Source organism: Sinohyriopsis cumingii, chromosome 1, assembly GCF_028554795.1.
Source record: "Sinohyriopsis cumingii isolate HCF-2022 chromosome 1, ASM2855479v2, whole genome shotgun sequence".
NCBI lineage: Eukaryota > Metazoa > Mollusca > Bivalvia > Unionida > Unionidae > Sinohyriopsis > Sinohyriopsis cumingii.
This window is the reverse complement of record NC_142961.1, coordinates 104,852,880-104,878,456: the sequence shown is the minus strand read 5'-3', so window position 1 is coordinate 104,878,456 and position 25,577 is coordinate 104,852,880. Positions and strand designations below refer to the sequence as shown.

General features: G+C 35.8%; 1 protein-coding gene across 1 annotated transcript in view; it reads right to left on the bottom strand.

Annotated features, from left to right (window-relative positions):
- Positions 1-25,577, bottom strand: part of LOC149807492 (uncharacterized) — an 80,408-nt gene that overhangs the window by 44,610 nt on the left and 10,221 nt on the right. The window contains exons 2-3 of the mRNA XM_089967161.1: positions 22,141-22,243; positions 2,474-2,719 (exon numbers count right to left, since the gene is read on the bottom strand). Of these exons, the coding sequence (XP_089823287.1) occupies positions 2,474-2,719; positions 22,141-22,183 (289 nt within the window). The 5' untranslated portion in view covers positions 22,184-22,243. The remainder of the gene's footprint in view (positions 1-2,473; positions 2,720-22,140; positions 22,244-25,577) is intronic.

Here is a 25,577-nt window from a genome sequence, read left to right as displayed (position 1 = left end):
ACTTGAGGCTATTTATTGCATTGCAAATGCAATCATATCTACTGCAGATTCTCATTTCATAACTAAGTTGCATAATAGCACGTATTTCTGCTGAACTGTAAATGACCTTGATATGATGGATGTCTACAACAAGTTAACTGCTATTGCAATATGGAAGAAAAAAAACATTAAAAAAACCCAAACATTTTTACCCACCATCCACACTTACTAACCAGCCCCACCCTTTATTTCCTATGCCAAGTACATGAAATGTCTGCAGGCATTTAACCTTGGATTAATAGTGCTTTGAATTCAACTTTGGATTCCAAAGGTTATTCCTTTGACTTTTACAGTCGTGGTTCCCAATCATTATGTGGTTCCTGGGCAAGTATAGACAAAATATCAGTTGGCCTCATTGCTTAACCTTGTATAAATATGCATTTGGTCTGTGTTTTCGGGCAAAAAATGTTTCATCTGTATTCATGTCAACTTTCTAAAATGGATAATTGGTATAAATTAGTAACTAAACTGATCAGCAATATTTGCTTAACATTCAGGATTAGTTTTGAAGTATCTGTCATGCAGACTGCAACAATGTACAGTATCAGTATTGACTGAAAATAATGTATACAAGTTTATCTCCAAACAAAAATATTTAATTGATTATGCTTTTTCATCGCTTCAACTTATTTATTCAATTGGAAATATAAAAGTCATCAAAGGACCAAACAAGCAATTCTAAGTAGATTTTTTAAGATGTTGGTAATAGAATGCAGCATCACATGTTTCAGACTGTCTGAATAAAAGTAAACACATCTAGTTCCTGAGAAAATGTGTCACATGGACTAGCATATTTGGGTTAAAAGTACAAAACGGAGACTGCCAACCCTAACAAGACCTTCTCAGTAAGGCATTTTATATTTTTTCTCCATAAGTTGGAACATTTTTCAGTAACAAAATATCCTGTACTGCAAATGACAAGCTAGAAAATGTGCAGTTAAAAGTCCAGAACCATGATTCAAGGCTGAGGTACCAACAGTCAACTCACAAGTTTGTAAACTGTACTTTAACCTTAATTCCTCCAGTACAATTTCACAAACTGCAGTTCCAAACTCTATGTAAAAGAATGGCTTCTTGATGTCTCTCGACTTGACATAATCTGTAAAGACAAAAATGGCAAAGCAACGGCAGCCATCTTTCCCGCCATGTGGCATACTCAAATCACCACATGATGTCCACTAGAAGTAATTGTTGCCATTCTTGCTTTTTGCCCCAAGAATCTGAATATTATATTTTATTCTTTATTAAGAGGTTTAATGTCCCTTTTGTCTTACCACTTGCTTGTTGGACACCATTTTAAACAAAGCAACAGCTTGATGACGCAGATGTTTCACACCATAAAATACACGCAGTTTAAAGTGATGAGGTATTCTGATAACGCTAATCTGGTTCATTGACCGATTCCACCAACTCTAGCATGAAACCTGGGTACAGTAGGTCCATATTTTAATGTTAATTTCTGTAAGACTTAACGGCAAAATCATAAGGATCGCAGGTTTGAAATAAATAAAGGTTTATTTTGAATAGCTTGGTGTATATTTAGTTGTGTGGGAACATGTGAAGCAAACAATTTAAAAGCTACTGGGGGAATGAAAAAATAAATCATAGCATTTCTCGCAGTTTTTATTTAAATAATGGAATGAGACCCACTATTATTTATATGATTTTTTTCTCCTTTTGTTTCTTTGAAAGCAGATGCTCTCTCATTAAAATTACTAACACTAAACTTTGCATATTTTGTGAATTACTAAATAGTCTCAGGATTCTCTGTTCAGAAATATTTCTTTCATCTCTCACAATACATATATCTGAATGCATTTTAGTTGGCTAGTCTTTGAATATTAATTGGCATTGTGTGCAACACTAATGAGAATTCTGCACTGTCAGTGTAGATCAGCCAACAGTTAAGTTCCACACAATCTAATACTTAATTATAATGCTGCGACTTTCTATTTGGGACAATAAAACTTAACCCAAAATCTACGAGCAATGACAAGGACAATCCAAAACAACCACTATAACCAGTCCATGGTGGAAACAGTATGAATGGATTATGTTCCACCGCAGGAACATGACGTTTCCGTAATCCACAATGCATGTACTGTATATCAGTGAGCTGTAATTCCCTAAAAAGATTTTCCTACCTTTTGGAATCATGGCAAAGGCTTTGTGGGAATAAAAAGACATTGGGCTATAATCCAATCATATGCAAAGTTTTTAAAAACCTCTATGTTACTCAAGATGGTAACAATTTTTATTTCTTTGAATCTGGTCATGATTTTTTTGTGTGACAAAACTGGTGATAATCACGCATTATGAAATAATCTTTTCCCCCATAGGCATTAAAACATATCACTTTAAAACATGCATGGTAACCAAACTTGTGCAAATAATAACATTAGAATTCTAATAGGGTTCATTTCATAGTTCTCACCCTTATGGGGCATTATGGACTTGATTGTTATCTTGGGAATAGTTGGGAATTTTTTCTTTCTCATCCGCAAAGCCTGTCGAACACTTCGTCTTGGACCATTGATGTCCTTTCCATCACTATCTGTGTCATTTGATTCTGGAGCCCTAACTATCTCATATTTTGTGGTGGTTGTCACCCCATTCTGTTGTGGTGCTTCTTCTGCTTGGGAGATGACTTTTACACCATCTGGGAGCTTCACATACATTACTGAAAAATAATTAAATAACATTAAATCTATATACGTGCAATAGATCATTAATTTTTGGCCAGAATTATCTTCTCAAAAGTCAGCCATGAAATTTTCTGGTCAGACATGTTTCAACTTGTACCATATTTTCTATCTAACGAGAAGGCCTAAGCCCAAAAATAGAGTCTGTGATGAAAAAATTGCTGCCATTCTGTGACCTTGACCTCAAAGGGAAAAAAAAGAGCATGTGCCAGCATGTCACAGAACTGTCTTACCTCTTAATGATTCATCTTAAGCTTGAATAAAATCCATCATGGGATTTAGGAAATATGTTGATGTTGTTGTTGTTGTTGTAGGGTTTAACACCATTTTTCAGAACAAGAAGGCTATACATGGTGGCCAGTATAAATGGTGGAGGAAGAACCCGGGAAAACTCCGGAAAGAACCACTGACCCATGAGAAGTTACTTGCAAGCTTTCTCGCATAACCACATTCGCCGAATCCGAGACTCAAACTCACACAGACAGAGGTGAGATGGCAGTGATCCCTAACGGTGAGTGCTTTAGACCACTCAGGGCTCCTAGGAAATATGAATAAATGATTTTAAAAAAACATTAAAAAAACAATTGTGTGCATTTTCTATGATGTTCTCATTAACCTCCAAATCAAAGAGTCAAGCATATTGCTGATGAAGTGTCTTAGCTTCATAATGATTCATCCAAAGTACGAAGAAATTAACTCAAGGGGTATAGGAAATGAAAGCAAATAATAAAAATAAAACAAAACCATAAAGTCTTGGCCATATGCCGCCAATGATTTTGCAACAAAGCGACTCCTGCATCTTGCTTCTCGCAAACGTGGATTCAATAATAAAGTGCACAAACATTAGTGCTAGAAGATGATTTATAGCGAACATTTTTAAATATTCTTCTCTCAATCAACACTGCACTAGCTCGAAATTTTTACATCACTTAGCAGGGTTGAGCAAAAAGCACCACCCAATATAGGGAATCAGAGGAATTCTTTGTCCAGTAGTGACACTCCCAAAGGACCCATGTTTAAAACAAGGCTAAAGATGACACAGACCAGATGGGCCTAAAGTAAATGTAATCTGCAGGCCCTATATGGGAGCCAATGACCCTATATGGGAGCCAATGACCCTAGCAAAAAAGCAACCAAAATAAGTGTAAAAACAATTGTGGTTAATCACTAACACATAAGATACAGGAAAAACATGTACACTTTATACTGAGTATTCTGATCGGGCAATATTTTCCAGATTTTGATGACTTTTCAATTTTGGCCATGACTGAGTAAAACACAAGTACATATAAAGAGGTTTTAGATGATGGTTCAGCTTCCACTTCACATTGGATCTGCAAAATTAAGATGTTCGCATAGTCCTGCACCAGATATGAACCCCCCCCCCCCAAATGAAAAACCAAAACAAAACTCCAGGCTGTATTTATTTTAATGCTGACTTTTTGTTGCATACATCCCATGTTAGTTAAAACATAGTATTTATTTAAACACGGGATTGATTGTTGGCTACCAGGTCCATTTGTAAAAAAATGCATAGTTTCTGTGACAAATAAATCATGCTGGGCCTACATTTTCAGTTTATGCCAAAATGAAAGTCTGACAGCTGTTAATTTTTGATGCTATATCATAGATACATGTAGCACACATAAGAAGAAAACTCAATTTCTACATAGAAAATGGATTTGGTAAGTTTGGTTTTACAAAATAGAAACACAACTTGGTTATTTAGTGCCAAAGGAATTGGAGTAAAGTGCTTTGCCCAATGAAACACTACAGAAGACCCGGGTTGATCTGATGGTAGGGTTTGACCCCATATTTTATTCATGTAATACTTAACACAACTGTTGCTCTGCTTTCCTTTTTTGTGGCTCCAAGTCCCCAGGTAAATACTCCCTCCAGAATTGAAAAGAACATGATCCCAGTCTGATCGCTTACATACATAGACCACAGGATATCTAAGCAAAGTGAGGGGAGGAATCTTTGAAATAGCAGCAGGTATGTATTATATAATCAAACTAAATTTCAATAGCAATAATAAATTACCTGCTATTAACTGCATTGCTGAATTTAGCAAACTGGAGAGAGACTCAAGGCCTCAAACAAAAACTGGTACAAGAAAAATAAATGCACGTACCCTTATGGAACAAGAGTTAACTACTGTCAGCTGGTAGATGGGTTGACCACATGCAGTACTTTTCAAGATTGGACCTAATGAGTAAATGTATTCACTCTGGTAAAAGAATGAAAAGGTACAGTGGTGCCAGATTGCCAGATGGTGGTCCTCAATATGTTATCCAATGAGGGATTCAAGTAGGCCCAAGAAGCAGTAACAGCTTTATGCTCATGGACTTTAATTCTCATGAAAGAAAGGAGATTCTCTGTGAGGGACTGAAACACTATATTAATAACGAGGACAATTGACCTGGAAACAGTGGCCATTGAAATATAAGAGGAACTTTTGACCAGCAGAGAGACGACTCTGACTCTAACTTCTCAAATAAAACCTTACAGTCCTAATTGGGAAAAGGAACCTATCTTGATCATCATAACACAAATATGACTTAGAGTGAGAATATCAATAGAAACTGGAGCTACTAAACAAAAACCCAGATTGCCAAAGAAGAAAAACTAAAATATAACTGTAAACAACCCTTTTTGACTGACAAGATATGAAGCTCACTCCACCTTGCTGATGCTAAAGAAAGCAGGAAGACTATCTTAAGAGCAAAGTTCTTGAAGAAATTTTAATTCAAAGATTTGCATGTGGGTTTAGATAATGCCCAAAAGAACACACGAAAGGTACCATCTTGGCATTAATTAGAGATATCAATCTTTAACAAAATACATGATGAAATCAGAAAGATGAGGGACCAAACCAATAGCAGAACACCCAGCGTTGGAAAGGGTAACCCTAAAGTCATATAATAGCAGAAACAGAACATTATCTTTCCTCAAAAAGGACGAAAAGAAAGCATGCAAATGCACTTAAAGGGTGCCAGAATAATGCATTTCCTACTGCACCAATTATGGAAGGTTCTCCACACACTTTGCAAGTGGACTGCCTCCTAGTCTGGGGAAAGCAGTTGGCAATAATGCTCAATTGGGGGGGGGGGGGGGTCAGGGGCCATGATGAGCCTAGACCTGGGGAACAGGATATGGTGGAGAACATGAACTAATTGAAAGGTGGGAAAACATAACTGTACAGAATGTCCACTTCAGACTGAATGCATCCTCCACCCAGTCCATCTGACCTGGCACTGGAGAGGCATAAAAAGGGAGCATGTTGTCTTATAGTGAACAAGTCCACTACTTGTCTACCCCACAGCTGAAGTATTTCTGCTACCAAATGGCACAAAGAGTATTCTGCAAGGACCACATGACCCTGCCTGGGCAGGCTGTCCGCCAGGGTATTCTTTTTGCCCATAATATGGTGGACTCTGAGAGCGATTTCCTCCAAGACTGACCATTGTAAGAGTTTCCAGACTTGCATGCAAACAGGAGCATGTTTACCTGAATGAAGTACCTATTACTGATATGCTGTCCAAGATGACCATAACACGTTATCTTATCAGGCTAACACATCCAAGTAGGGCAATGGAAAACTGTCCACAGTCTACATTGTTTATATGTAGATTTCTTCTTCCCAAGAACAAGTGGTCATAACAATATTAAAGGTGATACAACAGAAAATGGCTTCCATAGATTGCATACAATATATCTATGTTGGACTTTTCTTTTTAAGGATAAATGAAAATCTAAGACATAATGTAATAATCGGGAGATCTCTGCAAAAATTGGTAAATGTTATGAAATCGGGAGGTTTGCAAGGAATGGCCCTAAAGATCAGGAAGTTTTTTTCCCCTCCTGGCATGCGAGTTGACAGGTATGGTGTAAGATTGCTTACGTCAAAGAAAACTACAACTGAGCTTTTAAAGCATTAGTATAATTTCAGAAAATTCATTATTGTATTTAGGAGATATCATTAAAGTTTAGTGCAGTGGTGCCCATGATTCGAATGAAAGGGATGTACTTCATTCAGTGCATGCTTAAACCCACAATGTACATGTGGTGGCGCCATTATGTAAATATGTTCAATAGCCTAATTGTGAGCGTTGAATCAAACCATTTTGTTGTTTATTGTGATGTCATACTGGAATCACATTTTAAAGAGTTAGGTTTTTACAATTTCAATGTCAAAAAAAAAGGTAATTATGGGTGCACTGATATTAAATGTCAATGCAATAATGCATAAACAAACAATAATTGAGTCAAAAGGGAGAGGCAGTGTTACAGCAACTCGCTAAAGCTCAATTCTTGTCATCGTTCGATCAAGTTATACACAAAATCTGAATTAGGCAGAAACAATAAGAAAACAGAAAATTAAATAAATTACTTAACAAACAATTTCTTTTTAATAATCATAGATGCTAACCTTCGAGAAATATACGTGTAACTTATGTTAATATAAGTTTGCCTAAATGAATGCATTTAGAGCTTACTGGTGTGCATCTTATGATGTCATGGAGTTGTGGGTCAGCTTATACACGGGTCATGCACTTTTTAGTGTTTATACCAATTCAGTCGGGGGTGGGGGAGGGGTCGGCTTGTACAGGAATGGGCTTATACACGAGTATTTACGATAGTAAAAGGGGGGAGGGGTCCATGATAGAGGATGTTCACCAGAAATCTGTATCCTACACATTATCTGTGATGCCCAACCAAACCTAGTATGAGAAAGAGGTTGCAAGAGAGAGTGCAATTTCTAATGGCCAACTACCTCCATATTTAAGTAAGGGGGATGAGTCTAAGGACTTCCTCCATTGGTCTCAACAACTTCCTATCTAGCAGAAGAGCAGGAGGGAGTTCTGAGTTGGGGCTGCTTTTATGTCTGTTGTTGCTGTTTCTATCTGAAGAATGTGACGATGTCTCTGCAGTCCTGAGGTGAGACAGGACAGTCCTTCCCAGCATCTCTGTCTGGAGGAGATTTTGAATTAGGGCTTGTGTTATCCTGTAAATGCTCTCTGGGGGTAATGGGACTAACCGTACTAGCTGTCCTCCTAGGTGAATGAGACCAGTGATCCTTTCTTTAAAGTCTTGGAGAAGAGTGGTGGCCAGTCTCCTTTTTGTTGGACAAAGATGGAGGTGACAGCAGATCTACGGACACAACTCCTTCAAACCAAGGGAGTGATGCCTATGATATCATGGGAAAAAGACTTACTAACAGGTGTGGGTGGTGGGGTGGAAGGGAACATTGGGAAGAGGGGAATACCGATTCGATTCCTTTCACCAGACAGGCAAAGGCAGTGGTTTTCGATCTGATCCCTGTCCCCAGACTGACAATCAACAACCAGTGTCCTTTTGCTCAATTAATAATATGTGCCTGGTGGCTGGTGCCTGATCCAGCTATGAAGATCTGACTACACACCCCTTCCAGAAAAGCATGACTTACTCTCTCTTTTTCTCCCTTGAAGGAGCCAAGGATCTATTTATCACTGGCATTGATGGTACTGGAAAAAGAATCAGGATTCCTTGGCCTTTGGGCAATCTCGAAACCATGGAATTTGCTCTTTGTTCATGCCTCACAGTTGACTTCCCTAGCAAGGAAGCAATCCAGTCCTCTCCTGAGAATGGATGGGGCCATCTTCCGATGATGAGGAAGCAGGGAGTTTCCTATTCCTTCTATAGATTTTGTGACTTTCTGCCAAGTCATACACTTCATCTGTCCAAGTGTGCACAACCAGTGCAGGATTGGCAGATGGCACGAGGATCCCATATGGCATTCTTGTGCTCAGCACTTACCAACATCCTCTGACATATTTATCACTAGAAGAGCATAATTATGAAAAAAAGAACACAATAATGAGAACCCAAACAAAAGGTAGGTAATACATACTGTAATGATGGTTTCTGAGAAGCAGAACAATGAACCTAAGCTCCACTTGCTGAGCAAATGACAAAAACCCTTCAAAATCAGCAACAGAAACACAAGCACCCTAAAATAATCCAATAAATTGGGAGAAAAAAGGTATATAATTGGCCAACAAAACAGTGAAGGCTAATTTCAATGAGCAACCTGGCACACACAAACTCTTACCACAGTCCAGGTATTGGACTATGCGAACATCTTAAATTTACTGATTAAAGTCTTCACTATGACTCTGAAAATAGACCATGTTCTTTTCAATTCTGGGCCTCCATTTATTAACTGAAGGTGAGTATATTTAGCTTAGACTGGGGACATGGCATCCTGGACAAGGAAAACAATGCAACAGCATCTGGTAACGTATTAATACTATTAAAAAAAGCTACCTTTTCTGAGTACTTTTATTAAATGCAAAAATATAACTGAATATAACTGACAGAGTATCCTTGTAAAGTTCTGAAGTTTTTATTATATGAATCTTATATTCTTGAATTCAGAATATAGTGTCCTTGTTCAAAACACCATTTAAGGTGACCATAAAACCATCCCATATTTTAAATACTGCCTTATACCTAGGTGTATTCCAACATGTATTATATGGTACTCGCCCTTTATAATGTTGTTCACTGTAACATCAAGTCCTCCCATGTTTAAAGTGCCAACTTACAAAGATGCATTGGCAGCCATATTGGATGTCAGATTGGCTCCATTTTATTTAGGACCAACTAGACATCACATAAAGTATCTTAGTAGAAACTTAATGTTGACATGACCAGAAGTGGCTACATGATTTTCAAGATGGCCAATGTGGCAGCCATACTGGATATCCAAGTGGCACTATTTTCATATAGAACCAAAAAGGCCTTGGGATGAATGTGTGTGTGAACTTTCATGTCAATCCTCCAAATAGTTTAAGCAGAGCAACAATAACAGAACCGTGCTATTGGACAGATATTAGGTCATCTCATCAGCAATTCTTCATACATTGTTTACAGGTACTGCATCCTTCTGTTACATGAAAGCCCACAACATGATGCATCTATTGCTCCTTTATTTCATAATACACTGTCAAAGTCAATTTCAAGGACAGGCTTACATCTTCTAAAGTAGACATAATAATGTGAATACTTACTACCCTAAGCAAAAAAATAGGGAATTACAATGTAAAAAAACAAATTCTCACCAGTTGTTTTGATTGTAATATTTGCAAGTATACCAGATTTGCTAAGGTGGTGCTCTACAATTACATATTTTGCATAGGGTTAAGATTTTAAAGAAAAAGAAATTCCCTGGCTTTCCTCACTGGTTATACATGTACTGGCTACCGGGTATTTATAAAAGACATTGTATATCTTAGGTATAATTCAAAGAACCTTTAATTCCCTTTCTTTTGGTGTATGATTGATGGGTGTACTATGGGTTATAGAGTATACAGCTTGGCCTTACTTCAGATGTGCACCTTTCAAAAAAGTGCTAGCTCTACTTGGTCATTTTCACTTCTTGAACTTCACAGGTAAATTATATAAAAAAGAGCCAATAACTGTTTTTCATTTTATATATTTGGTAATTCATTCATTGCACTTTCAGAAGCCGGTTTGTCTAGTCTGGCAAAATTCATTTTCCCTATTTTAATAGCTGCTATGTATAGTGTACTTTAGACTAATTCAGGCTGATTTTTTAACACAAGGGAGCAGTCATTTTAGTTAGCAGTGTGCTTAAATCATGTAAAATTTCCAAAAGTACAATATCCAAAGAAATATCATCCACATTACATTAATGTAGCATACAGGTATGCCAACATTCTCTCCATTGTGCATGTTTTAAATGTGAACTACTTCACCTTACATACGTCACTCTCTCAAAAGTACATATTAACTGGTGAGTGCCCACTAACTTTCAAGTCCTTACTTTGGTACAGGTTTCAGGCAAGTAGTCTCCACCTAATCAGTAACATGGTCAATGAAACTGCCTGACCAACTTTCCAGTCCAGTGAAATCTATCAAACTAGACAACTCCCAAAAGTAATTTTTTCAAACACAGTTTTGATTCATGTTACCAATTTCAAGGTGACAAGTGACAATTGTTAAGTTAAACCATGAAATTTCTATTACAGCTGTGACTGGAAATAGAATGCACTCATCTCTAATGATTAGCTGTGTAGATTTGTTCAAGGAGCCCTAGGATGCCAAGTGGTATAAAGTAATTGCCTCTACATATCAATGACATTGCACATATGTCTAAGTGGATTTGTGTCTCAGGCCTGGCTATCATGGGCATGCAAGAAAGCTTGCCAGTAACTTCCTGTGAGTAGATGGATCTTCCTGAGTCTCTACATATCAATGACATTGCACATATGTCTGCGTGGATTTGTGTCTCAGGCTCGGCTACCATGGGCATGCAAAAAAGCTTTCCAGTAGCTTCCTGTGAGTCAGTGGTTCTTCCAGAGATTTTTCTGGGTTCTTCCTCCACCAGTTATGCTGGCTGCTATGTACAGAATATCATGTGCTGAAAAATGGTGTTAAATCCAAAACAACAACGTGTAGATTTTTCTACAAGCATACATGATATACTGAAACATCTACCATCCACCGTATTTGAGGAGACCAATACATACTTATCTTTTGGCAAATGTTACATAGATAAAAATAAATCATTTCCAAATCAAGCTTTCATTAATGTTTATATAATACAAAAATAGATAAGCCTGTTAGCTAACTGCCCAACATTGCCCTTTTATCAAAGCATTATATTCTCCTGCTATCTCTTCAAACCCTTTCCTTTTATCTCAAAGTAGCCATCTCCATGCACTACCTATAATATATATATATATATATATATATATATATATATACCCTAACTTATTTGATACCCTAACTTACATATAATACAATTTAAAGAGAATGATGTGATATTTTACCTTATTTGGTGTGTGTGTGATTTAGACTTTTAATGTAGCTTTAATAATTTTTCAGTGATATTGCTATGCTGTCTGCAGTGTGGCAGTTTATAATAATGTCTAGCACCGGGACATCATGCCGCAGACATGTAGCATTATGCCACCCCCCCACCCCCCCGTCACATTCTCCTGACACCAGACCGACCAGTCCTAACACTAACCTCTTAATGCTGAGCGCCTAGCAAGGCAGCTGTTAGTACCATTTTTAGATGTTTTTAGTATGACTCAGCCGGGGTTGTAAGTTATTTTCAAGTACCGTTTTGATTTTACCCATCTCAGAGAGTGTAGTATCTGCATATAGGTCAGTGGAAGAAACTAAAGTTCCAATCTTAAGAGGTAAGTCGTTGATAAATCGAATGAATAACAGAGGTCCATGGATAGAGCCATGTAGTACTCCACTATTAATATTTTTACTTTCAGAAAGTTGACCATTTAAAGATACCTTTTGCACTTTATCGGTTAACTCATTAAGTTTTTAACTCCTGACGAGTTTACGTTGCAGGAGGTAGTAGCCTACTGCCGAGCTCTGTAGCGTCAATGTCATGTATGATACACTAAAGTGGGTAGTATTATAGAAGGGTAACAGATGTAGCTCTACAGTGATACCAAATAATCTGGAAGTTCTATAAAATATTGAGAGAAAAACCTCATTTCTGGACCTGATTTTTTTCCACCCAAAATTTGCCTGTGGTCAGAATCTGATATTGTGTCTGGATTTTAGATTTTCTGGTCTCAAATCTAAGGCAGACCAGTATGAACTGCAAACAGACAGATGAACCTTTGCAAAAAGTAGGATAAGATGGGCATCTGGAATAAAGTGTGGCCTCGATACAAAAATAATGGGTCCATTAAGCTCATGCGCGAGCCAAATAGTCAATGAAAAACGATGTTTCTAATAAAACTAGGCATTAGGTTTTTGGAAAATCACCTGGAAGCTATGTAATAGGATGTATTCAGAAAAAGCTTTTAAAATGTGCTTCCTACTCGAATTTCTGGCGAAAACAACAAAAACATCCAGGGGTTAATGTGTTAAGAAAACAGTTACGGGAGTTTTCACTGCATCGAGAGATTTTTAGTTTTTCAAGCAAAATTTCATGTTCTACAAGATTAAAAGCTTTACGAAAATCAACCAAAATAGTGATTACCATTTCTCCTTTATTTAATGCTTTCAGCCATTTATCAATCAAAGACACAAGTGTAGTTTCACAGGAGTAATTCTGGCGAAAGCCAGACTGATTATCATGAATAAGATCATAAGTGTTCAAATAGTTGAGAAAAGACTCATGTACATGTTTTTCTAGTAATCTGGAGAGACAAGGAAGGATAGAGACAGGTCTGTAGTTATTTAAATCATCTTTTGTTCCCATTTTATGCAATGGTGTAACCTTGGCATTTTCCATGTTTGTGGAAATTTGTTAGATCTAATACTTTCATTGCAAATGAAAGCTATACTCTCTACAATTGCAGATGCAGCTACCTTTATTCACCTTGGTCCAATCATATCAAGTCATGTAGTTTTACAATCATCCATTTTTAAAAATATATTTCAACACAAATTCTGGACTAATTTCAGTAATTTCAAACTTTATATTGCCTGGTAGTCTTTTAGCAAAAAAATGTTGATGATCAGACAAGTTCTGGATGCTTTAAGTTTTTCAGCAATTTTAATGAAAAAGTCATTAAAAATATTTGAGATGTAAGTTGGATTATCGGTATAAATGACCTCATGGTTGAGAGATAAAATTTCAGTTTTACTCTTACATTTCCTTGCACCAAACTCTGTAAACACTTTTCAGATAGCTTTCTGGTTGTTTTGGTTTTCATCCAGCACTTTTTTGTAGTGCTCTTGTTTGGCCTGATGTATCATTTTATTATCTTTATACCTCCAAACTGTATATTCAACTTTATTTTCTACTGATATGAGTTGGACTCTTTGCTTTATTGGTTCTAAAATTTCTGGGAAGATCCAGCCTGGTTGGTGGTTTTTCTTTATCCTGTGTGTTTTTAAAGAGGCATATTTGTTCACTATACTGATGAAAAGATCTCTCCAAGTATCTAAAACATCATCAATATCTTCAACAATTTGGACTGTATGCCATGGAACCTGTTTAAGATCTTGCAGGAATTTAACAGTTTTGAAAAGATAAATAAGTAATGGACTTATGGATATTATATTTTTTATTTGCCATCGATTTTGCATGTTAGAAAAATTACAAAGTAGTCACTTATACCAATCTTTGGAACCATTACTTCCGAAACATTTTCTTATTTATTGGTATAAATAAGATCAATAAATGTTTTAGAGGTACAAGTTACTCTGGTGGGTTCATTTACTAGTTGTTCCATACCTAACGAAGCAATAAAATCCATCCAATTCACTTTTATTTGATCACTGAAATGGTCTCTATATCGCTTAGAATGAAAAATTCTTTCTCTTCATTTGAAATTTTATCTACTTGAAGATCAAAATATTCACACCAATCAGTATGTGATGATGGGGGTCTGTACACAAAACCTATTAAGTAGGGCTTAGCTTTTTCTAGATGATCTAATGGATTCTACTGAAGGGCTTAACTTTTTCTAGATGATCTAATGGATTCTACTGAAGGGCTTAGCTTTTTCTAGATGATCTAATGGATTCTACTGAAGGGCTTAGCTTTTTCTAGATGATCTAATGGATTCTACTGAAGGGCTTAGCTTTTTCTAGATGATCTAATGGATTCTACTGAAGGGCATATTTTTACAAGTGAGTGACTTGTACTACCTCGCCTGCCTAAAAATGCGGATTCACTTCCCATGATATCATAATTACTAGTAAAATTTTTAAACTTTTGTGTTACTGTCACCCTCTTTCTTTGCCTTAATTTACTTTTGCAAAACCATAAACATTCTTGAATCATAATGCATACACACTGCATGTTAATGATGAAGTACATTTTGTACATGCAAGGCATGACTTGTGTCTTCCTCAGCCTTGAAATTCCATTTGATCAACAACTTTCATTAAAACGACAAGATAAAGGCAAAAAAAAAATGTATAAAATTAATGACGCAGCATGTTCACAAGTTGCTAAAACAAAATCCATTAATAACAGGGTCAGCAAGCTATAGGTAGTGTGTGCAAAACCAAGCATAACAACATGTAACAACAATAGTGCGTGTTTTTTTATTTGGATTTTTAACACAGCTTTAACAATTTTTCAGTGATATTGCTATGATGTCTGCAGTGTGGCATCATGCCCCACCCAGTTACATTATCCTGACACCAGGCTAACCAGTCCTAATACTAACCTCTTAATGCTGAGTGCCAAGTGAGGCAGCTGTTAGCACCATTTTTATAAGTCTTTGGTATGACTCGGCCAGGGTTCAAACCTGCAACCTCCCGCATCTGAGGTGGATACTCTACCCACTAGACCACCGGAGCAGTTAACAACAGTGTGATGTATTATGTGGTCTAAAAATTACCAAGTCCAAGAAAGTGAAAAAATTTCATAAAATATTAAACAAATTAAAACAAAAATATTTACCTATGTTTAGGTAATGAATATTAATCCAAATAAATCCAAACTCCTGTATGGATGGTTCAAAGTTAACACAAATTTGGCTTGAATTGATGGGAGGTATCTCATATGTGTTATTATATGAAATTGAAGGTAAAAAACTAGCAAATCCTGGTGGCAACAAGGGGTGGTAATATGCAAGAGTTATTGCCCTTGTCTACGTTTGACAACAAAGAAATTTTCATAATTTTATTAGAGCTGGATTTGGAAGGCAGCAGGGTAATATCATCAACATTAATGTGATCGTGGAACATATTTAAAAGGAAAAATCTATAGACAAAATAGGTAAAAAACAAACTGACGTTTATACTGAATGACACATTAACACAGTGTTGAAATTCATCAACCTTTTTTTTTTTTATTCAATAGAAATGGAGGAGCGGGAATGGTCCATGTTCATTACAGTCCATGGACCTATGAAGGGTGCATGTCCATTCTCATGTTATCAACGGGGCTGTGATATATTTAGGTGTGCTCAGCAAGTGAGGGGCTACTAGAATAATAAAAGGACTCAATTGGCAATTTCACTGGCTCCCATGTTTTGTACATTTTTGATATTCACTGACCTATAGCTATTGAAATAGATTTGATCAACCCTATTTGGTCCTTTTTGGCAGGTGAGAGAATAACTTCTCACTAAATTTCCAATCCAGTGTGGACCATATGGCTAGCCCTAAATGTTGTTCCCAGACTAGCAGTCACAGCAGGGTACTGGTTGCCTGTCAGGGCATCTTAAGCACACTAATCTCATCTGAGGGCACAGCAGTGCACTCCACTAGTGATTTTAAGATGATTACTTGCATGGCACATGAAAAGTAGTAAAGCTGGGATATAATACTGCAGTATGTATCACAACAGTAATGCACAAATAATATGAAAAATATACAAGTGAGCCCATCATTGCAAACAAAGACATCTTGTATCAATCCACTGTAGGCCACAGTAAATTCCCAAAATGAACAAAAGCAAAACGTTTTCCCTCTCTTTCTGCTTTTTTTTATAAAAAAAAAAAATGCTTACTAAACACTGATCAGACACATTAAAATGATTTAATTATATACTATTGTACTCTTCCAAAAGACATACTTGGTACCTGGAAATACATCTCAGTGTGGAGGTTATCTCCAAGACCAAAAACAACTGAAGAATTGTGTTCTCTGTGAGTGCATTTTCAGGTTCACATATGTTACAGTTCTTAGTTGTTGATTATGTGGTCCACTCAAGACAAAAATCACTGTATCTGTGAACTAAATATAACGTCCTGATGTCACTTCCCAACCAAAATATATATGTATTGAGCAGAATTTGGAATGGGCCAAGTTGGCACATGCAAGGTCATGTTTTGAATTTGTATATATTAAGATATCTTGTGTATAACAATGAACAGTTCAATGATTTATACTGCACTTTCATAATTGACTTCCTTTACAGGACATATCTAAGTTAAATGTAGGCACTTGCTTATATTCAAAGGAGGGAGGGGGCATTTAAGAATTTGGTATGTACTTTTTGGGGAGGAAGATTAAAAATCAATCAATAGTATAGGGTATTAACAAATACAAACAATACCCAGGTGGAAACAATATTTACCAGAACATATCAAAACAGTCAGAGGCCACAACTGAAAAATACCCAAAATGCTATCTCATAACAAACTAAAGATCTATGGATTTAAAAAGAGTGTGTATGCAGTTAATTTGGTAATTATAATTGATACTGAGAGACAGTTTGTACACATGTTGTAAGTGGCCTTTTTGTTTTTATTTTATTTTTTACGAACAGAAAGATGACAAAAAATGTTTAATTTTCAACAGTTAATAATAAGTTTTGTTTCTGTTACCATCATCTGATATTGACAGTTTAAATCTGTATTATGGCACACTATTGCCATAGCAAATATTGTGATTCATCAATGCACTATGGATATCAAAACAACAGTAAATAAGAATCATTCTGCTGGCTGAAATTTTCAGAAATCCAAGATAAGATTGTTTCTTCTTTTTAACTGATGAGTGTTGAAATCATCTCTGACAAAACTGAGTGACAAGATTTTCAAGATGGTTTCCATACTGGATATTACATTGGCAACATTTTCATTTAATACCAACTAGACATCATACTAAATCTTACGGTGACCATCTATCCAGGAGGGTTAGTGAAAATGATTTCCAATATGTCTGTCATAGTAGCCATACTGAATACATGATAGTCATCATTTTCACCTAGAACCAACATAATTAGCTTTTTTGTGTGGTGAAAACCATGTGCCATTCATCTTTGCTAGTCAAGGTTCAATATGTTAACCCATCTATTAATCAGATATTTAAGTGCTTTGACCTAGCAACATTTATTGGATTTTATGAGTTGCCTTCCTTAGTATGTATTGTCAACTTACATTGGCAGTGCATTGTACATTGGCCGAAAATGATGGAGGCAACTGACTTCAAAAGGATACTTTTTAAGTTTAGCATCAAAACCATGACTTTGTACAAGAGAATGGACCACTCCAGTTCTGTGCTCTTCTGGTCTCTATCATGTAGGAAGTGCTCAAATTTGAATAACTTGATTTTGAGTGGACACAGTGGTTTGCTGCTGCATTCAATGAAATTCACAGACCCGAAACACTGAAATGACTGATCCCTCTGCCAAGGTGTAGATAGGTTATCATATCGGAGCCTTGGCTAACAAAGGGGTGGTTTATGATGACCATCCATTTAGGGGGTATAGCCATAAAAAGATTTTCAAGGTGGCAACTGTAACAGCTTTATTGGATCATACATCTGCATCATTTTCATTCAGGACCAGCTAGACACATCAAGAAGTTGTCTGGTGAAAACCCATGTCAATATGACTTTCTATTTAGGAGGAGCCCCGGCTGTTCATTTTTCCGAAGTTATACTTGGAATTTGGACCTAAAACCTTGGACATCTGAGGTTTTTTTAATGGTTGTCCTAGGAAAACCTAGGACAGTACTGACATTTTGTTCAAGGTTTTATAAGAAAACCTCGGACATTACCCTGTACATAAAAAAACCCCCAGGAAATACCTTGGACATGAGAACTTAGTTTATTTTTACGTCAGAAAAACATAGAAAATAAGAACTTAAGTAAAAATTTGTTTAGCAACTTAGTTTATTTATTTTAGCTTGGACATAGCTCGGAAATGTAGACTAGGACTTGGTCTGTTTTAATTGTGCACTTATAGACTTCTATATATTAATCAGAAAGTATTTTTACAGCTTCTTAAAATGAATAATGTTTGTCATTACCAAAACAACTAACAAATCTAGGATTTAAATTCCTCCTGTTTATATGTTTATGAGACCACCCCACCCCACCCCATATGTAATTCCTATTACATTGGTTTTAAAAGAAGGGTAGGTAGATAGTCTTTTTTAATACACAAATAAATACATTCATATTTTAAAACTGTTGAAAGAACAATGAAATCTGACATATTTAATGACTCAAAAATGTATCTTAAAATAACTGTGTACATAATAAGAATAGGTTTATGAATAGTGTTAAAGACATGTAAGAACAGAACAGAACATCCATGCATAAAGGTTGTTGGGCAGCAGGAAAATCTACAAAGCAATCAATCAGATTAATTACTACTTCGGTATACTGATGAAAAGCTAAATTACTTTATCCATTTTCTTTAAGTACAGTATTTTCATTTAAATAATTGTTCTGGCCTGCCATATTAGCATGTGTATGTCTGAAATCACAGCAGCATTCTACTTCTAGATACCAGGTAGTGATTCATGACATCACATTTTGGCCACTGTTAAACAACTTTACAGACCTTGCAAACCCTGATAATATATGCCCTTCATTTTGGGGGTAAATCTGTGCACCATATTAAAATGATTAATGCTCATGCGTGTCATATGTTGATGATACTAACTAATTAGTACTTAAACTGGATGTCTTTTCTTTGTCTAATTGAAAAGGAAATATGGCCTCCATGATACCAATCTCATGCTTTATTTTACCTGTTGCCTATGAATTTGCAAAACTGCAAGCATCAGTGATCTCTTAATTTTATGAAGAATGTCAGGTTACATAATTAAAATGATTATGATTTTTATTTTTAAAGACCAACATGCCTAACCACATTTTTTTCAGCAATAAACATGGGTATATGTTTATTTTCTTCCAACTAATCAATTCCCATCACTAGTAAATGGCATGGAATGTATTGCATATTATTTGAAAAGTTTGCATTTTTTAAAACATTTAATGTTGAAACAAGTAAAGATGCAAATCCACAACCACTAAAACCATGAAAAATGGCTAAGACAATAGCAACAAAATAGACTACCAAGATGGCAACACCAAATCAGACTAAGATGGTAACACCAAATCAGACTAAGATGGTAACACCAAATCAGACTAAGATGGTAACACCAAAAAAAGTCCAAGGTAAGATAAAGATTCAGCAATATCAAACTTACTAAAAACTTTATAACAAGCATTGTCATATCTTTATGAACTGATTACAGTATAAATTATAATGAAATAAAATAAGATAGTAATTCTGAATAATTTTAGTAATATCTTTAATGGGGTGCATCAGGATCTTATAATTTTACTGACTGAATACACTGCTTCGAACTTGCAAACCACTAAGCCTGGAACAGAATATAATCTTGACTATTTGTTATCAACCATTTAGAATGATGGACCACCCCAAATTCTGTCCGTTGTAGAAATATAGATTTTAATGGTTTAATACCATGTTTTCAGAACTAAAGGATTCTAAACATGGTTTATAAATTTAAGGCTGCCAATAACAGTTATGTTATATGTGCACTATCTGTTGTATTAATTCATCACATTTTACATTTTACATTTTCAACCAATATTTTTTATGTGCAGGACTAATCTCAATATCTACTCCAGAAACTTCAAAAAGTTCAAAACACAGCTGCTTGGATCATACTTAGAGTACTACGATCAGAGCACACCTCATCACTGCTCTGTACCCTACACCCCTACACTGGCTATCCATTCGATCCAGAATCAAACACAAAATTTGTTCTCTGTACTACATTTCACTGTTGGACTCTAGTCCAACATACCTATCTGACCTCACCCATGAGTACACACCAGCAAGATACTTACGCTCCTCTTCTGACAATCGTATACTCATTATTCCAAGCATGAAAACAAAGTCATATGGACAGCGTTCTTTTGCATACCAGGGCCCAGCAATGTGGAATGAATTGCCCACTGAACTTAGACACAAAGACACAGTGATCACATTCAAGAAGGCTCTCAAAACTCACTTATTTCGACAGCAAGAACAAACTTAAAGACCTAATAATGTTTCCTACCTCAAATATTCTCAGCATGTTTTTTATTTTATTTTTTTAATGTTTTTCTAAGTTCATGATGTTTGTTTTCGTAATAGTATTATTATGTTTCTTATCTTATAGGTGTTGTCTAAAGTTGTAAAGCGCTTAGAGCTTCTAAAGATTAGGCGCTATACAAAGTCCTCATTATTATTATTATTATTATTACAAAAGAAATGACATCAAAGAGGCGATGACAACCAAGAAAATCAATAAGTTCTAAAACCATCAAGAAACCAGGATATAAATGGATTGATTTTCAAAATTAAATGGACAAATTGGCACTAAAGGAACCTTATATTCTTGATATTTGGACCTTTTTAAAATTTGTATCTGTACATGTTGAACAAATTAAACATAAAACGTATTCTTATACTTTGTAATATTTGCTTCAAGTCTTGGTTTGATGTTTTATGCCAGAGAGGTGTCCGAAGAATTCTCAGAATGCCTGTAAACCATGGACATGTCCAAGGATTCATAGGAATCCTCAGAATATTGAGAATAAAAACCTTGGACATTGGTATAAACAAATTTTGTCCTTGGACTATTACCTCAGAAAGTCAGCAACTAATACTCACAGGTTCTTCCTAGGAAAATTTGTCCAAGGTTTCCTAGGAAATCTCTGAACATGTATAGCCAGGATAAATTTGGATGTACTATATCAAATCAACTCCATTATCATTTATGACAAACTAGGAATCATAAGAAGTCTAATGCTGAAACCCAAAGTCAAAGTGACAATCCAACCAGTAATGATAACATTTTCAGGATGGCAGCCATACAGGACGTCAGATCAGCACCATTTTCATTTTTGACCATCTCAACATTACATGAAATCTTATGGTCAAAACTCCATTCCAGAGGCGTAGTGGTAATATTTTCAAGATGGCTCCTGTGATGACTACACTGGGTGTCATATTGACACACTGTTTTCTTTTTGGACTAACAAGACATTAGAAAAAATCTTTTAGCGAAATCCAAGCTGATATGACCATCTGTTTAGGAGTGAAAATAAATACATTTTAAAGATGGCCAAACCAAATGTCAAAATTATATCGGACCAATGAGTACTGAGTTGAATGAATGTGTCAAGTTCCATGATACTTAGGAGGAATATTGATAGTTAACTTGTACTAATGAACGGACAGGCAAGGCCGTCTAAACAGCTTGTCTGGTCAATACCAGTAAAAACTAAAAATAGGGTAATACTGGAACAAATTGAGGCTTAAAATGCATGTCTTAAAATGAGACCATGATCCATCTGAAAGACAGCATGATACCAACTTTGGAGGACAGGGTGCAACACACTCTAGAACAGGCAACACACTCTAGAACAGGCTAGGGACAACACTGGCTCCGTAAACACAGCTACTGTAATTACCTCATTTTAGGGGCATTTTCATCATGATTTGTTAATTACAAAACTCAGTGGCAGTAGTGCCAGAAACTGATTTTTTTAATACATTTACAACATGTCAAAAATATGCTACTAAAACCAAAGGCTGAAATTTTTAATTAAAACTCTGTGGAACATATATTTCAGCATTGGAATTCTGATCAATGGAAAATAAATTCTAATATATAATGTAAATACAAAGTACCTTTCTTCTTATCCCTGGTTTGCCTATGTGACATGTCAGTCATACGCTGTCCAAGTTTCCATCTATCTCCACTTCTGTATCAAGTCAAAACCCATCATATTTACTGTTTCAAGAAAATAAGAAATAAGGATTAGAACAAAAATAATTAGAAAGAGATAATATTACATACTTTCAAAAGGTAGAGACAATTACATTGAACAACTTAGAGAACAAATGTGGTGGTAATGATGTAGAAACTAGAAATACAAACCATACAAAGTAATCTACCCGTCATGTTTGATACAGAAGTGTCAAATTTAGTGACATGTCAATTAATTAAGATAATCAAAGACAAGTCATAAAAGTTAAATGACCAAATTTCTGATGATAATTCCCATTATCAAATATAACCAATTAAACTTTATTGGTTTTTTTTTGCAATAAAATCTTACAAGGAAAATAAAACAGAAATAAAAGCCTTCTGTTCATACCGCATTCTCCTACAATATTCACAACAACCCAAGTGCCAACAAAATGCTAGAGAAGTAACTGTTCAACTTCGTGATATACAAGTGTGTGTGTGTGTCATCTGGATCTGTAATGTAGCTTTAACAACTTTCAGTCATATTGCTACAATGTCTGCAGTGTGGCAGTTTATAGTGATGTCTAAAACTGGGGCATCATGCCGCAGCATGTCCCACCCAGTCACATAAGCCTGACGAGTCCTAACACTAACCTCTTAATGCGGAGTGTGAAGAGAGGCAGCTGTAAGTATATTTTTATAAGTCTTTGATATGACTAGCCGGGGCTTAAACACAGGACTTCCTGCATCCAAGGCAGATGCTCTAACCACTTCGGCCGCCAGAGCGGTCAAGATACAAACATAAAGGTTTAACTATTACCAAGCATGTAAAAATGACACTGTAAATGAAAACATAGGGTGCTTCATCAACTACAATGTACCAAATATCTAGCTTTAAATTTCAAGTGATAACTGTAAAAAATTAACGAAGGTGGATATAAAGTGTACATGTCTCAATACTTTGTTTTTCACAAAAATGTCAGTTTTCATGAGACAAGACATGCATGACATACCTCTCAGTGTATGCACTCAAGGGAGTAAGGTTATATATTTGCAATAAAAATCAAAACATTTGATACACTGTAACTGTAAACAATATTGTGTATTAGAAATACAGGTTATTTCCCCATATATACATATGAACATCAATCACGCTATCCTACAACTCATCCTCTCCAAAAAGGAGCCATAACTCTTCAGCCAAAAATGCCAACAAACTTAGATAAAACCGTCACACAGTCAAAGCTGCAAAGGAATTAGTGTTACATTAACTGGTATAGTTTAAACCAAAAACAGGCAAGGTTACATGTACTTTATGGAAGATCAAACTACACAAAACTATCAATCTACTAGCAGTGATATGGGATATATCTTCATATAATGGACCTGTTTTATCACACCTAGCAACATGGATGCAATACATGTGTGTGTGTGGAAATGGGCTATTCTGATCCATAATCTCTAATTACTGCTTCAAAGTTAATGTTACATGGAGAGTGGTGACAGTTATCAGTGACATATGATAGTATATGAGTGGTAGTGAATAGGTGCAAAATGCACAGATGCTCTCCATACTTACTTAGACCTATTTCTATGCACACCATTATTTCAGAACAAGCCAGTAACAAATTATCATCTGTACCTGCTTAGAAGTCAAAGTCCAACTGCAAACTGCACAGCCCAAGATCTGCCAGTGCATTATGCAGCAGCAGGTATGCTTCTATGCAGTTCGTTGGTTGTTATTAGCAGACATAATACAGACAATGATCTGCCAATGCATTATACGACATAACATTAGGGTCAATGCTGCTTGCTTGCAGTTGGACTCCACTTACCGTATTTTCCAGCGTATAAGTCGATACTTTTTGACTTGAAAGTTCGGTCTTCATCTTATACTCCGAATCGACTTATATATGGATTGTGTCATTGAAATTGCATCGACTTATATATGGATTACAGTATCCGGTATGCTACTGACATTGCTCTATAATCGGCATAATCAAAAACAGGTCACATAGAAGTACAAATTCATGTTAAATTACTATGTCAATAAACTGTCATAAACTAATATGACTGCGTTTATATTTGTAAGTTTTGTCATTATTTATTTTGCATTCTGCGTGTTTTTTCTTATTTCTCAAACATAAAATAAAAGAAAACAATTTACCGTACCGGTAAAAACTTCACCAGGCCGCATAGCACACTTACGGTCTATACTCGATAGTGTACTGTACTAATTCAAAGCATATTGTTTGTTCCTAAAAAAAGATATGAAATAACTGGTCCATTAATATTTGATTTTCCAGTATAATGTTGGACACACGTGAGCAATTACCGGCATAGCTTTTTTGATTGATCCAATTGATCCTACAAAGGGATGTAATCCATATTAACTCGAGCGTTCTATGATTATTTATAAAATAATGTAGATCATGCATTCTACTGAATCCCCCAAATCATATGTTTCTAATTGTATTTGACAAAGCTTCTCAAATAAATTAGGTTTAAACTACACTAAAATCAGATATATAGATGGACTACCAGTACTCATAGATCATCAGTGATCCATGATTTTTAGTTTCGCAATTCAGTTTAAAGCAAATTGTAATGTCAACACTTCACCTATATTCTTTCTTAACCAGCTGACGATTCGGTGTCTCTCTTTGATTATACCAGTTGTTGATAAATTGGTTTTTGGTTTCCAACAACAATCAAAGCCAGTTGCCGCAATTGTTTAGACCTTGATATTGGCTTTAGCTACTGATACTAGTTACCATGCTGCCGGTACCCCATTGTTCTTTACCATTAATCCGCATCAATTACGCTACCTGTTTTTAATATCAATGGGATTAAGTACAACAGGAAATGATGCCCACTCCCTTCTCTAGATGTAAATAATGAATTTAGCCATGGGCATTGTTTTCATTGCTATAGTACGGGCACATTTTAATGAGTTCGGTATATTTTGATCAATCTTTTCATAGCATGCACAGCCACGTGGCTCTTGTTGCAATGGATATCATAATTAAAACAAATATGGTTTAAACTAAACTAAAATCAGATATATTGTGAGCGCGCACGTGGTTGCGCATGTGCGTATGAGAGAGAAAGAGAGAGAGAGATGAAAAAAATTGTCCTTGTACAAGATCGTTCTTTTATTCAGGACGGTTTTTATTTGTAGCTTTTGCAAAGAGAAAAAAGACGGTATTTTGAGTTACCTGACGATTGTGATAATCCTCATCTATTACGAGCCTACTATATTCCATTATCAATAAACACCTCTAAATCAACAATTCATTCTTGTTTTAATTACGATGTACATTGTCACAACAACCACATGGCTATGCAGTGTTATTTACACGGTAATTAAACATGC